The sequence below is a fragment of the Siphateles boraxobius genome, unplaced genomic scaffold, assembly GCF_051911475.1.
Source record: "Siphateles boraxobius isolate OS27281-9 unplaced genomic scaffold, OSU_SipBor_1 35, whole genome shotgun sequence".
NCBI lineage: Eukaryota > Metazoa > Chordata > Actinopteri > Cypriniformes > Leuciscidae > Siphateles > Siphateles boraxobius.
The window spans coordinates 12,644,053-12,660,168 of NW_027508975.1; the positions used below are offsets into that span (position 1 = coordinate 12,644,053).

Genomic DNA, 16,116 nt, shown 5'->3' on the forward strand with positions numbered 1-16,116 from the left:
CAAACCTGGTTTGCTGGTCTCCCAGCCGGGTCAGGCTAGTCTGTTGGCTGATTTCCGATGGGGTTATGGGTACTTTTCAGCTATTTTCACCCAGTTAAACCAGCTAAACACCTGCTTGGCCAGGCTGGGACCTACAAACAACAACAAACCAGCTTTTTCAGCAAGTTATGTAGAGATCAAAATATCATAGAGACCTAAAGGACCAGGTGAACTCTCTCATGGTTGAGCACATAAGCCTTTCAGAGTATACTCTACACTAATAGACCTTTGTTTTCAAGCACTGAAATCTCTCTCAGTATGCAGACTGTGTTTGTGGATGGTCACTATGATTTTGCCAAGTAAGATCCTGGGACAACATTCCGGTCCTAAAATGTAGTCCTAACCTTATCCTTACCCCTAAACCTAACCCTACCCATAAGTTATCCTAAAATCAAAAGCAAATGATAGGTGAATAAGAATAGTGTAGATGCACCTTACCCTGGTTGTAAGCCTAAACTTGACATCCCTCATATATGATTGGTTGATTGGAATGTTGCTCTAGGAACATGTTGTACTTGGTAAAAATCACCTTTGTTCTCCATTTGGGGAGATCAGCTGATGATGAAAATTATTTCACGCAGACTGTCGGCTAGCCAAAGTGGAACAGGAACAAAGAAAGTACATACTCTGGGTTTAAGGTGGGCTCTTTTAACTTGGACCACTAAGGAACCACCAACCACTCAACATTTTCAAGAAACCAACTAGAACCCCTTAGTAACCACATATTAATTTGCTAAAAACAATAAAAAACATTATTCACTGGGGCAGTACTATTAAAGGCACATCTTTGCACATTATAAAACGTTCATAGTAGTAATACTACTGTCAGGTACTGCTATGCTCATTATAGCAGTAGATAAAGTATAAAGTTGTTCTTTTATGGGTGCTTCCCAAGTGACAAGCTGTTGTACCTCCAAAAGGTTAAATTACACTGTAAACCCTGCTCATAGTAGGTCCTTGTTCCATGCTAATTTACATGCTTATGCTATTTCTATGCTGGGTAATATTAGCTGCCCAGGTGCAAACTGCTAATCCGCACATTCACGCTAGATGAGGTGCTGATATGACACTGCGGTGAAACCATCGAGTTCACTCATCACCTCTGCAGTCAGATGGGTGAGAGGGTTCGTTTACAGAGGCTTGGTGGAGACAGCGTGTCACCGGGGGTTACAACATCAAGAAAGTCTGACAGCAGTCAAAGAGCAAGCGAAATGAGGGTATATGAATGGTTGCCTGGCAACAGAATTAGGCAGTTTTCAGCTTTGGTTTCCAGTCAAAAAGAGATATGCTTTGCTTTCACTGTTCATACAGAGATTGTCACCTGTCATTTACCAAGTGAATGTGCATAAATGTGTGCGTGCCAGGGCTGTATCCAACAAAAACGCTGGAGGGGACGTTTTCACCTCAGTTTTCGGAGTAGTGGGCAATGGTATGTTTTTCAGTGACCGATTCTTAAAATGGTACTTTTAAATGAACCCAATCTTGAATATTTAGGTGTTTCCAACAGGGTGGCGTAAATCAAAAATATGCAGAGATTATGGCGGCGATTTCAGCACTGTGTTTTGCAATCAGACTGCGTAATGAGTATATGGTGTGAGAAACCGATTGAGTGAAATGTTGTTTTCATGAGACAAGCCAGTTAGAAAGATGGAGGGGAGAAAGATTGAGCATAATTGCTCTGTAGAGAGATAAAAGAAGACTGAATAGGGAGGAAAGAGAAAGACAGCAATGGTTTTGGAAGTATACAATAAAGAAAAAAAAAAAAAAAACAAGCCAGAGAGAGAACATGTTAGAGAGAGAAGGAGAGAGAGAAACAAGAGAGCTTGCTACCAAGAGGTCAGTTTTACGCCTTAAGCCTAGTTCACATTACATGATTTTAAGCCCGATTTAAGCCCGATTTGCAAATCGTTGAGCTCGCCGACAGGTCAGTGTGTTATCGCGTGCAAATCGCGAGAGATTAGCGGGCGATGAACGCTCGCCAATCTGTTAGTATGAAAGAGCCAACAACGCATCAAAGACGCTCGCAGACGCCTCGCAGACGCGTCGCCGAGCCTAGAAAAATATATAGCATGCTAGATATCCAGAGCTGTCGCACGACTCAACCTCACTGATGTCATGAGCAACAGCCAATCAGAGCATGGCATGGGTTGAGGTCACCGGGTAAATACACGATTTTTGCCGTCAGCCAAACATAAACATGCAGCTACATCTCCGATATAAACATGCTGTACTCACCTCCAACTCTCTCTGTAGCACAGACAATCCCTGCTGTTCGCGTATGCGGATCCACTCGCCCATACTCTCTTATTTTTTCTTTTTTTGCGTTTTTTTCTCAGAGCAAATCATCGCGCAAATAGTTTGCAGCACTAGTTTCTGTCTGACGTCCATATTCGCGGCTGTGTTTGTGTTCTTCTTCGGCGCGCGTGCGGGTTCGCCTCATTTCCGGTTCGTTTTATCGCGTGATTTTTAGTGGCAAAACGTGGTTTGTAGACAAGATAGAATCGTTGGGTGACAAGAGTTGTTGTCAACTCGTGTAGTGCGTTACCTCCTGTTGCGGATCAATCACGTTGTGTCGTGTGGTGTGAACAGCTCAACAACTTGAACACTCCTGATTTCACAGAGAGCATGTCATGTAGTGTGAACCCCACAGTTCAGCCTGACGTTTTAAAATCATGTAGTGTGAACTAGGCTTGTGGAGCCCTGTCTTCATGCCACTGTCAGATTGTGTGTATGTGTGTGTACATTCACCCTTCACTGCAGCAAGTGCATTTCATTAGCTTAATTTTCACATAACAAAGCAGTAGTCACAATCTCCTCTTTACTATGCCTAGCATCAGATCCTTACTCTGACAATAGTGGTTCCAAAACCTAGCAAGCTGTCTAACTAGACAACATTTTAAGCAGTGGTGGATAAAGCATACAAACCAAGTGCTCGAGTAAAAGTTCAGATATCCTAATAAAATAACAGTCCAGTAAAAGTATTATGTATTTAGTACTCCTTTTCCATTTTACTTGAGTAAAAATTAAAAAGTACTTGATTACTTAATGTACTTAAGGTCTTAAGGGCAAAAACTACTGATTAATTGGTTATTTATTTAGCAATATACTCCATCTTAGTGCTCAAAATATGTGTGTGTGTCTGTTTTTTCTTTGTACAGATGACAACATTATTAAAAGGATACCCGTTCACAACGCTGTATTATGCATGCCAGACAAGTAGTTGGCGATGTCACTTTGTAAATAAAGACTACATACGCATTATTTTACTACAGTGCACTCGAGCAGAACGCACATGCCTACACTAATTACATAATTTATATATTTTTTTGTCTGACTTTCATTCTAATGATGTTAGTCTTGATAATACTGTATTATTACTTTTTCTTCTGGGTAAATTTCATCTTCACAAAGCCAGAAACATTCACTGTAATCCCAATTTTGGAATGTTCTCCTCTGATATAAAGTCCTGTTTTACTTCCTTTAAGAAAATTTCAAAAAATTTGAACACAAACACTTTGAAAACATGTATCATCCTTCAGTCTGTTGTAAGAAACCTTTCATTTTTCATGATGGCAAAGTGTTATATTGTATGAATTTCTGTAATTATTGTAACCACTTGTGATGATGTCCGTATGCCCCCCCCCCCTATTTCTTACTGTTAATATCTGTATCCTTTCATTTGCAAATAAAAGCCTATAGACTAAACACACAATAGCCTACACATGTGCATGTCATCACCGTTTTCACAGATTCGCGTTTTTGTAGTTTACACGAAGATAACCCGCTTTCAAAAGTTTGCTTTTTCAAGCCACCAAAACGCTGTCGTCGTGTAAATGAACGGCCAAAACGCAAACAAAGTCATCAGTTTATAGTTGAAATGGTGTCGTGTAAACAGCCCCTAAGTTGGACATAATTATGAATTATTATGAATTGTCAAGTAGAAGATTAAGCTGACACTTGTATTGATCTGTGGTGGTACACAAATGTGGACATGTCCACATTCAGCCATTTCATACAATGAGCTTAAACAGCTCGCCCTTTTACAGCAGATTTAGTTCACACTGCCACTGACAATCAACCTAAATTTGATTTTCATTTAAAAATGATCAATCCTAAAATTCGGCATTAGTAACTTACTTTTTGTTTTACTTGTGAACTCCGTGAATTGTTAAGTGGAGACCGGATCATTTGAATCAGTAAGTTGCTGACTCAAGAACAGATCCAATCAGATCGGTCCAATTCAAGGATGAATCGTTCAGTTCGATTTCCCTACCGATTAAACAGGTTAATTGAAAAAAAAAAAAATCAGCTTCTTCACAAATTAAACGCCATCTCGTCTTTGAGTGAGTGATGATTTCTTCAGTTCAAAAAAACTAGGAATGATGTTTTATCAAATGCAGTGGAGTAAAAATTATGAAACATACTCATTTAATTCAGAATGGCAAAGTTTTGATAAAAAAAGTTAAATAAAATGTATGTGCTTTTTATGATTATTATAGTATCACCTAGTTAGCTTAGCAAGATGCTACTGTAACACCAAAATCTTTTGGAATCAGCCATGTCAAATATCTTATGTGCGGCCCAATTTGCGTACTTGTGCACTATTCTTAGCCATTTTTGTAGTATAAGCAGTGTGAGTAGTGTGCTCACCCTGAAAATTTAAACAAGAAAAGTGCACTTTTAATACCTGGATGATGCACTTTCTTAATAAAAAAAAAAACTGTGGAATGTTGGGAACCTCATGCACTACTGTCGCAGCTTTACTTACATAGACAATAGAGGGCTATCAGTAGGGTTGCCAACTTCAGGAAAGAAAAATGCGGCACAATCCTGGTTCTTTACAGGAAAATAAGGCACACTCAAAATATTTGAACTGTATCACACAGTATATGTCATTTTTGTCACGGAATGGGTTGATGAAAGGAGCAAGGACTCAAGTGCAGGAACAATGGGTATTTATTAAGTGGTAAAAATTAATCAAAAATACAAACAAGAACTCCCCGTTGGGGAAAATTAGACAGGCATCTTAAAGGGGCATTCAGCAACTATTTCAACTTAATAAAACCGTTTAGAAATCGTTTAATAACCTGTTCTGGTGAGAATGGTCACTTTCCCCCCTCCCCCCAGCGTTCCCAGCCGGAAAACCAACCTTGCAACATGAGGGTTAACGTCCCGGTAAGTTGGAAATAGGAAATCTCGTGAGAAGCGAGAACGAGCAAGAAATACTAACTGCTTTACGGCAATTCAAACACACACGCCGCCCTCAATGTGTATGATGTATTACCCACCTCGGTAGACATAGCTCCACACGATAAAGTTGGCCGGCTCGGATAATAACAAATGCACATGAGCAGCAGTAGAAAGCGAGAGGAGGGTGCCGCAAGTGAGTTTTCTTACGGCATTGTTGTGAAATATACGCCTCACAGCTGTAGGGGGAGCTCGTTGAGAAAACATGCGACAACAAAAGTGAAATTCAGTGAAGAAATAACCAGAGTTGCCGAATGCCCCTTTAAAGAAAGTAATAGCCTACTTTTATTCAGCAAGGACGGATTAAAGTAATCAAAAGTGACTGTAAAGTCATTTATAATGTTACCAAAGCTTTTTTTTCTTTTTTTCGGATAAATCTACTTAGAACCTTCGTCAAAGAATCCTGCCTTTTTTTTTAAACATTAATGATAATCAGAAATGTTTCTTGGGCAGCAAATCACATCAGCATATTATTCCCTCAGGAAGATTTCATGTTTTCTTGCGTGGCTGGATGTTGGACTCATGAACAATAATCACGCTGTTTGAATTCACCAAAACTGATTTGCCGAAATCAAAACCCGGCTGGACAGTGAAAGGGATTTGCCGTTAGCGCGAGTCCGGATCAAACCGGGAACGACCAGACAGCAGAGGATTCTGTTCGCAAATCAAACAATAATTTGTCCAAAAAGAATAATTAATTCTCAATTTAGAGTTTGTTATGCATATATGGTCTGATGCGCGTGAGTGTGGGCTGTGATTGGATGATGACCAGTGTTGTGCGTGTTGCTGTTGTATCGGTCAGTGGTTAGATCAGCGTAGCAGTCTATTTAATCGGGACAAGTGAGGTCCCGTACGGGACAAATAAATTAGGCCCAAAATACGGGACGTCCTGGCTAATTCGGGACAGTTGGCAACCCTAGCTATCAGACTCCAGTGCTAGATGACAGTATAATATTTATAACCTCATACACTTGATGGTTGAGTATAGTGCATAGTATAAGTGTACAGTATATGTATAGTATCTCATTTGGGACACAACTCTTGTGTGCTTCATGTGAGGAGCACTAATAAATGAAGTACTTGTGTTGCACAGTGTTTATTTAGCATTCTAAATCAGTCTCTTATGTGGCTACATTTCTATTATGATGATTCCTTCAGGCACATTCACACAGGACACATCCTAGCATAAAAAAACAGCTTGATGGAGCGTAACAGAATTGAACAGAAGGCACGTTTATAGCGGCATTAACTCCTATACACCTTTGCTAATGGGTAGCCTGCTTGACATTAAATACTTTTGGAAATTTGTTGTCATGGCATTTTGCTAATTATTAAATGTGCTGCTTTAATGAGCTCATATAATTTGAAAGACTGCAGGACCATAAAATAAAACAATGGGGGGGGGGGGGGGGTTTACAAAATTACCATATACATTTGTTTAAATTGTAACCTAAAATATTGATGTTAGTTACAAAAAGCTTATAGACATGCATGCAACTACCTTTAACACTCAATATGCCTGCACATATGTAAATAAGAAGTCCTCAGGTTCATCTTAGAACCCCTCATTGGTCCATTGTTTCAAAACTGACATTGATTTACTGCACTGCATGTCAAACTATTTTTAACATGGCGTAGAATCGTAAGGACAACACACTTGTGGTGTGAGACGTTCCGTAACGGACAAATATGTTTGTCTAGTCCATATTTACCATAGACCAACAATTAGCGCAGACAGAACGCAAGAACATGTCCTGTGTGCACAGCCCCTTAGAAGACAGCTGCCAATGTAGGCAGTAGACAAGGCAAGGCAGCATGCTAGCTTCTGTCTATTTCTCCCTTTCATTCTCTTTTTTCCTGTCAAGGCTGTATGGCAGTTCCATATGTTCATTGCATTCATGAAAATCTTTCCTCTCCAGCTAAAGTTAATCCTAACCTGCCTTTCATGCAAAGATCGCCTTTACAGCACACTGCTCACCCACAGCGGAAAACCTTGTCTGCTTTTGTAGTGTGGGATGAAATGTGTTATGGCTCATATACTCGTTCATACTCCTTTGAGAACTGTTAGAAACCGTGAATAATCTCTAGAAATTGCTTCCATTGTGATTACAGCGCAGGAAGTATAAAGCATTCTGGTGGAGTTGAGACTTCCTGCTTTGCTACCTGTATTTTAAATTAGCATATAATTTGGGTGAAATTAATTTATGTAGATTAGTCCTGGTTGATTGTTGGCTGTCTAATCAGACTGTGTTTGAGTGAATGTGAGCGTGTGTGTGCATTGGCCCCAGTTCCGTGTACGAAGCTGGTGGTTTACGTGCTCTATGTCCCAGATTTGTCTCTCTGTGGTTTTTCAGCTCTTTGAAGCATATTTTTCTTTTGCCTCCCTGCAATTCCACACTCATTATAGGGACTTATGAACATACCCTGCTATTACAGTATACATCTTCCTTTTAATGTTCCCATTTACTTCGACGTTGTCAACAAGGTTCAAAATAAACACTCGCCAAGCACCAAATGCAAGTAGAATTTGGCTTTAGTGAGTTACTCACCAGTTGGCCAGTAACGTTTTTAGGAGCTGCAACATAATATATGGTTTAAAAGGGCTACATTAAATAATTTTCATCTATTAATCATTTTGTTATTGCCAATGTGTAAACAGCTTGTGATTAAACTTTAAAAAAAACAAGACCTTCCTAGGTTGTCTATGAAAGCATGTACAATGATTATTATGTGAAGGACGTTTTTGCTGGGAAAATCAAAAGGATGTGATGTTTACGCGTGCTCCCGAGAGCCTTCCATTCTATTCCAGATGGAGTCCGCTAATGTCAACAAATGCACAGCACAACACAGACTCTAACACAAACTAAAATAAATAAAAAACATTGCTGTTTCACGGTAACATTGACATAAACAAAGTTAATCTGTAATGATTCAACAAGGTCAACTACAATAACACATTAATGAATGCTTATACAATGTTTAGGATAATTCCGAAAGAGCCATTCTGTACTGTAATGTCTACAAAGAAAGGGGTTAATTCAAACTAGAGTCCCACATAACCAGATCTATACTGTATGGTCTATTCTCAAATATACTTTATTATCATAACAATGTAATTTCAATTACCTCATCTTTCGACATGATGCCAGTTAATTGCAGAGCTGGTGCAAACATATCCACATGGTCAGATTCTTTCATAACTGCTGTTTTCACTCTGCTGTCATTTTTGTTGTGTATTTATTTTATTATTAAAAGGAAAGCGTGCAGCGCATATTTACATAGCCTATTCATCTAAACGTCGCTCTCATCAGCATGGATGGCATCACGATATTTGTTAATAGTATATCGCAACAAAGGTATTTCTAACATGTTTTTACTTCTAAGCAAATAATGAAAAGGAACTTTGTCGTGAGTATGTCATGGCCTTGAATGACGTTCAGTGTCTTGTACATTACGTCTCTGATTTGGCTCAGGCTCGCTCGCCTCACTATGGAATGTGTGCATGAGTGCGAGCACAAGCAATAAGTTGCTTGCTGCAGTTCACTTAACGGCCACTGGTGTCGCTAATAACAATGGTTTCTGAATTCTACATATAGTCCAAATTGTCAAATTGTAAGATTCATGCAGTTGGATGCTTCTCGATGTAAGTGATATAAAGACACTAAGGCAGTCAATTATTATGTCCCTGAATGAATCTGTGTTTTGAATCGATTTAGTTAAAGATTAATTGACTCAGTCACAAATACAGTCACCTTTTCATTCCTAAATGAGTTAGTGTTCTTAAATAAGTCAATCGAGTCAGCTATAAAATATCTCATAAGGACAGTCACTTGTTTTGTTCCTACACAAATCAGTGTTGTTAAATGAATTGGTTGAGTCAGTTATTCAATCACTCAAGTCACTTCTTTCGTACCTTGAATGAATTGGCTGAGTCAATGATTCAATGTCTCATTGTTAAAAACACCTTGTTTCATTCCTGAAAGAATCAGTGTTGGGGAATGGATTAGTTGAGTCATTCATTCAATAACTTGTGCATGAAGACGGTCACTTGTTTCATTTAACAATGAATTAGTGTTGTTGAATTAATTAGTTGAGGCAATGACTCAGTGATTCACTTATAAAAACAGTCACTTGTCATCATCTCCTGCCATAAGTGCAATCTGCAGAAGAAGTCATTGAAAAATCTCCTTCACTAATGTACAGTGCTGTTATCATTGTGGTCTATGTTTTCATACGCTGTAAATATGTTTTCATTTTAGGAATGCTGCTCAGCCAGTCAAATTCAAGACTTAAGTGTATTTGAATCTCAATTGCTATGCATATGCTGCTACTAACAAAATGGGACCCTTCATGTCAAAAACAACACCAATAAATACACAATAGCCATTGACTGAAACAACAGCTATCATTCATCTTGTCCACCCCCATCTACACCAACAGTGGCGCTTGTTTGCGCGTCTGAGTCAGAAAGCAGCTAGGCGGAAAGGGAATATTGATGGGGGATGGCTGGGCAGTGCTTGCACCTTGATGCAGATATTAAGCAGATCTGTAGGCTGGGTAAGGGAAGGCACCCTGCCGCGAGTGACTCATTTGGTTGGTCGTGGTAGACTAACTGTGAATCTAGAATAAGAGATCAGCTGTTCAGATCCGTCTGTCCGCAAGTGCCGTTTATTCGCTACCCTTCTGGTTCTCTCCTCGCCACATGCCTCCTTCTCTCAACCTCCACCACTTTCCTGTCTCTTCCCTACTCTACTGTACTTCCTCCTGTCCTCTCGTCCTTCAGGGGCCTCTCTCACACTCATCTCACACCCTTAGACAATCACTCTCCATCACTCTCTAAGGGTTTTCACACTCACCCGTTCCTCTTCTGATAATGCATCGACTCTCTCTTTCTCTTGTTCTGCAGGTGGAAGAATGGCCCTCGCGTTTGTTCTTTCGTTTCTCCTCGGGTCTTTCTCCCTCACCATAGCCTCACGTAATACGACCACAGGTAATGGAGATGTGTTTGCACTTTTTTTCTTACATATGGATTTGTGTAACTTTTCAATTTCCTGTATTTCAATGTTTTCAGTTGTAATTTATGTTTTTTAAACATTATTTATAAGGATGGGAACTGTAATTCAGTACAAATTATATACTAAAGAAAAATACTAAACAATACTATTTGTGTTTAAAGGTGCACTCAGCAGTGGCGGCTGGTGATAATTATTTTTGGGGGGACGGGGTGAATATAAATACAAATAAATTTCAGATGTTTGATGTCTCTTACCCCCGTTGTTGTCCACAAAACTTCAGTGCCGAGACTTTGAAATAAAAGATAGGGAAAGCAAAAAAGGGCATTGTTAACATCACATCCAGCCAGCCACCTCCGTTTCTCATAACACGCGTGGGTGAAGCTTCGTCCTCTGTCACTGGCCTGCTGCTGGATTTGTAAATTGGGTTGGTCCGGTCCTAGATCCTTTATCTTTTTTTTTTCTTCCGGCGAACGCCTTGTGAAAGGTTTTTTTTGTAAATCAATGACAGAATTTGGTTTAACTGCTGCCATTATCTCTACGAAAGTGATCAGCATAGCAAGGTTTTGGCGGAGTCGCCTGTGCATTCGCAGTAGTGGCCAAGAGTGTAAAGTTGAATGACAGGTGACAAGAACCTGATTGGATAAAATAACATGTATCCAATTCTGATTCGCCAGGGACGAAACGCGACCTGCTTCCGGAGGAGAATCTTTAAGAAACCAATTAGAAACCAGCTTCAGGTCATATGCTGGCTGAAAATTTAAGGACTCAGATAGACATCCATTTGTTCGCCGTCCCTTGTCCATGATGAAACCGCATGAAACATATTGAAAACATAGAAAATAGTTAACCGATTAAAGCCAGTTTTTATCAAATGCTGAGGCTCTTACTACCAGCCTGCACATCGTATGAGTAAACTATTTTAATTCTTATTTTAATTTCATTTTTATATCGTTTTTGTATACATGTATATTTCTGGAATTTTGATGGAGGCGGCGCCCCAGCGCCCCCTATTGACAAGCCGCCACTTGCACTCAGTAATATCAGAGTCCGTCTATGGAGAGTCTTGGCACTTCCTCTTAGCCCCGTTGTATATCATCTTGGTTGCAGTTCAATTAGAATTCCACTGGAGGTGATCGCGGGCGAGTGCAGAATGGATGGGAGTCTATGGAGCTAGATGGCTAAATGTATCCCTTTCTCCTGCTTGTCGTTGAATCAACGTAGATTTTATTGTTGATTCCGCAAGTTAATTATAGATTATAGACCAAAAGTCGAATGAACGAGTACTTATGTGCTTTCGATTTCTTACAGGTTAGGTCGTTGTTGGCCGGAACACGCTAGCATTCTGCTATTATGTGACGTCATCATGTTTTTGAACGGATTTTTAGAACAGATAAGTGAACTTAAAAATGCAATTTTCAGCTGAGTGTATTATCTTAGCCCCCCCTTTTGAATGCAACTTTCAAATTACTTGACAAAAAATTACATCCTGAGAAAAGTGGATTTCTGGGGGTGAAACCCCATAGACTCCCATTCATTCTGCACTCGCCTGAGAGTGCCCCCGCATGGACAGAGACGTGTTACTGCAGCCAGTCCAGAAACCGGAAGTAACCAGACAGTGCCAATTCTCCCCTTATTAGACATTCTCTGGTAATATGGTGTTTGTTTTGTACTGGTCGATATGGTTGTCTTGGACTTATACTGACACTTGGGCGTGGATGTATCACATATAATTAAAGTTTTTCTTTCATTCACAAACTGCAAATTTCAGAACTCAGCCAAAACATAATTTCACTATTGACTCACAATATATTCAGCACTCAGTATGACTACTCATTTCATACATTTCAAAGCAGTGTTTCCAGTATTTTTATTGAATGAAACCGGCTATTTTAGTTTTTATATACTAGTATTTATCAATATTTTAAATTTAAAGTTTAAGTTTAGTAATTTGGTTTGCTTTGTTATTTTTATTATTTTTTGGTTACACTTTATTTCGATAGTCCACTTTAGACATTCTACTAACTATAAGTAACTTTGCAGCTACATTTCAACTAACTGTCATTAGAGTACTAGTAGACTGTCTGCTTAATATCTGCTAACACTATATTTTGTTGCTCCCCCAACAGACATTCTACTGACTATAAATAACTTGGACACTGCGAGTCAACTTGTTCTCCTAACCCGAACCCTAACACCTAACCATAACCTAACAGTCTACTGACAGTCTATTACAGCCTACTAATACTCTAATGAGAGTTAGTTGACATGTAGTTGAAAAGTTACTTATAGTTTGTAGAATGTCTAAAGTGGACCATTTTTTTTTTCTATTTTTGCTTCAAATTATTATTATTTTTTTTAATTCAGTTTTACTTTTAGTTTTAATTTGAGTACTTCAACTTATTTGATTTCAGTTAATTGCCAAGGCAACACAAATTACTTTTAATTTTTTTTTTTTATATTAATTTGAATAATCAAATATTTACATTTTATTTTTTGTCAGCTTTGTTTCAATTACAAAGAAATGTATTTGAATAAGAAAAAGGTCTTGGCCCCCAACTTTAATTGTGTGTATGTGTGGTCCAGGTATTGTTGTGGGAACAAGGATAGGGGAAAAAAATATGTTGTGGGTACATAATTTTGGTTCCCATTGAAGAAAACAGCTTATAAATCATACTAAATTATGTTTTTTTTAATTATGTAAAAACAACGTCTTCTGTAAGGTTTAGGTGTTGGGTTCAGTTAGAATTTAAATTTTGTACATCACAAAAACCCTACATGTGTGTATGTGTGAGGGAGAGAGCATTTCAAGGGATTTGTGTGTCAGTTTTTGTGTACATCTATTTGTTTAATTGTTTCTGTTTGCTATGTAGTGTGTTGATATTCCGGGTGTGTAAAATGGTCTTATTCACTGGTCACATCAGTCAGCATCTAGAATTGAATTTTTTCTCACGTCTTCTCCATCCAGCTCTAATTGCCTCCTTCCTCTCTCAGATATTACAAGCTTTGCTAGTCTGCTTTACCCAAGCTGAACGACTAATGAAACACAATATCAACACTATTAGATGTCTGACATCCATAATAAGTACATAAATCCTCACGTATATAATCCCCCTCATGCATAATTGTCTTGTTCTATGGCCTGTTGAACAGAAACAAGAGCCTGTGGAATATCCCTTGTCACAGTGGCAGATGAGCGTTGATTGCCATTTATAATAGCCATTAATAAAAGCCATTGCCAATGTTTTGTCTAGTAAACAAGAAACACAGGAGTAAAAAACAAAAACAAAAAACATGTTAGCAAACATAAAAACATGGAAACCAACAGTTTAACCTTTTTTGATGTTAACCATTTTTTGACCAGATTAATATTAGCGATGGAGACTTCTTAACACATTGAGTAATTTTATGTAGCCTACCTTGTACCTTAAAGGAATAGTTCAATTAAAAATTAAAATTCTGTCATCATTTACTCACCCTCAAGTTGTTTCAAACCTGTATGAGTTTCTTTCTTCTGCTGAACACAACAGAAGATATTTTGAAGAATGACAGAATGAGAGAACGAGTTGACTTTCATAGTAGGAAAAAAATATATACCTTGTATATTATATTATAATATACTGTACATTTTGTAATATTAAACCTGACACCGCCTACTAGAGGAGGAGCCTGCTAAAAGAATTGACAGTACCGTTTCCACGGTAACACAATGTCCAATTTCAAAATGCTTTTCACAGGATGAATTTTGAGTTCGTAAGCTTTCAAATTATAGTTACCTAATTTATCATGATTACTAAAAATATGTTATACGAAAAAAAGGCAATAGCCTTAATAAATAGAGCGCCAATCGTCCTTCTAGTTGGGATGGTGACAGTTAAGGTTAAACCACACTGCTAAAAAAATAAAGCTAACAAAGTGTCATTATTGATGACATTATTGATGACCATCCCGACCCGTTCCATATACAGAACGAGATTAAGCATTCAGTAGAAGAGTGAAAGACGTATTCATCTGCAGTGTGTACGTGGTCTTCTTGAATAGCCTACAGTGTGCAGTCACACAAAATGCCAGAATACCTGTTGTGCAGAGTAGACTTGGCATTTTAAACTACTCTACAGTCTATTCAAAGCTGCAAACAGCAAGCCAATGGGAAGCATTTGATTTTGATAATGCTGCTCATGTTTTTGTCCCTAAAAATACCCTTACACACAAAATGACTAATACACACAGGCACGTGTGAACACACTAGTGCACACAGTCATGCTGGTCTGTCTTGCCCCTGGGCTCTGGGTTTGGTGATGACTGTAATTAGCTGCTGACACTGTAGGTGAACCAGGCTGTAATAACAGGCTACAGCTACAGCGCTCTTTCATTCTGACAGCAAATCCCAGGCAGAGCCTTGAGCCCAGGGGACACGCACACATTTATGCAGAGACATGAATGACTCAAATATAATGGGAAATTTTGTGTTGAGGAGTACTAGTACTATATATGCCTATATTTGTAGTCTGTAATTACAATAGGCTCTGCTAGTGAAACCATTGTAAAGTTGGTAAACCATTGTAAAATATATATATATTAGCCTATATCTAGCCTATAATTAGCCAATTCAATAATAGTGGCAAGAATGGTGAATTCGAACAAACGACTCAGGTCGTCACAGGAGCTTCCATCATGACTGTCGCCATTGCTTCTGCTAGCTCTAAGCTACCTTAGATGTTCAGAAAGGAGAGACTGCCCTCTAATGGACAAAATGAGTACTGCAGATTGTGATAAATGTAATAAGTAGGATTTCACAGACATCCTTCAGAAAACATGATTATCTTTGATTATCTACATATTTTTTCCATCAGGTTGTGCTATCATTCGCCCGCCAAGAGATGGCGGGATCAGATACAGGGGCCTGACCCAGGAACAGGTGTGAAGTATTTCATTTATTACTAGTTTATTAGATTAAATGTGTGTATCTGTGTGAGTTTGGAGGATAGAAGGACAAGTTTATGCTACTGTTGAAAATTTTGGGGTCGTAGTATTAATTTAATATTTTTAAAAATGAGTATTTTATGCTGACCATGGGGCATTTGTTTGATCAAAAATACAGTACAGTACAGTATATTATATTAATACAGTATAGTAATACAGTGAAATATTGTGAAATATTTTTACAACTTAAAATTTTTAAATATTTTTTAAAATGCAAAATTCTCCTGTGATGCAAAGCTGAATTTTCAGCATCACTACTCCAGTCTACAGTGTCATATTATCCTTCAAAAATAATTCGGATATGCTGATTTGCTGCTCACGAAACTTATTAAAAACATTTGTGCTGCTTAATATTTTTTGTGGAAACCATACATATATATATTAGGATTTTTTGATAAATAGAAAGTTCAAAAGGACAGCATTTATTTGAAATACAAATCTTTTGGAAAATTATAAATGTCTTTACTGTCACTTTTGGTAAATTTAATAAAAGTCCCAATTCATGTTACTGACCCCACACTTTTTAACAGTGATTACATGATTAAATTTGTTGTAACAGAGTTCTCTCTTTCTGGATGCAGATTCGTAGTGTTCAGGTGTTGCCGGTGGATTATGAAATCGAGTACATCTGCAGAGGGAGCAGAGTGATTGTGGGACCAAAGGTTAGGAAGTGTCTCCCTGACGGCACTTGGACTGACCTGAACCAGCGCAGCAAATGCTGTATGTTCAACTCCTTCTTTTGTTTTCTGCAAAGGTCTAAAATGTTTCTAGATAAAACATATCTTAAGTAGAGGCATGAATAGTTTCCACATTTATCATTTTTTGGCTTTTGACT

The 16,116-nt window shown here is 38.3% G+C and overlaps 1 protein-coding gene across 3 annotated transcripts in view; it reads left to right on the top strand.

Annotated features, from left to right (window-relative positions):
* Nucleotides 1-16,116, top strand: part of gabbr1b (gamma-aminobutyric acid (GABA) B receptor, 1b) — a 137,686-nt gene that overhangs the window by 20,035 nt on the left and 101,535 nt on the right. For all 3 annotated transcript variants that reach the window (XR_013190460.1, XM_077196426.1, XM_077196427.1), the window contains exons 2-4: nucleotides 10,193-10,276; nucleotides 15,152-15,216; nucleotides 15,863-16,001. Coding sequence is in view for 2 of the 3 variants with exons in the window: in XM_077196426.1 (XP_077052541.1) it covers nucleotides 10,201-10,276; nucleotides 15,152-15,216; nucleotides 15,863-16,001 (280 nt within the window). In the remaining variant the exon portion in view is untranslated. The remainder of the gene's footprint in view (nucleotides 1-10,192; nucleotides 10,277-15,151; nucleotides 15,217-15,862; nucleotides 16,002-16,116) is intronic.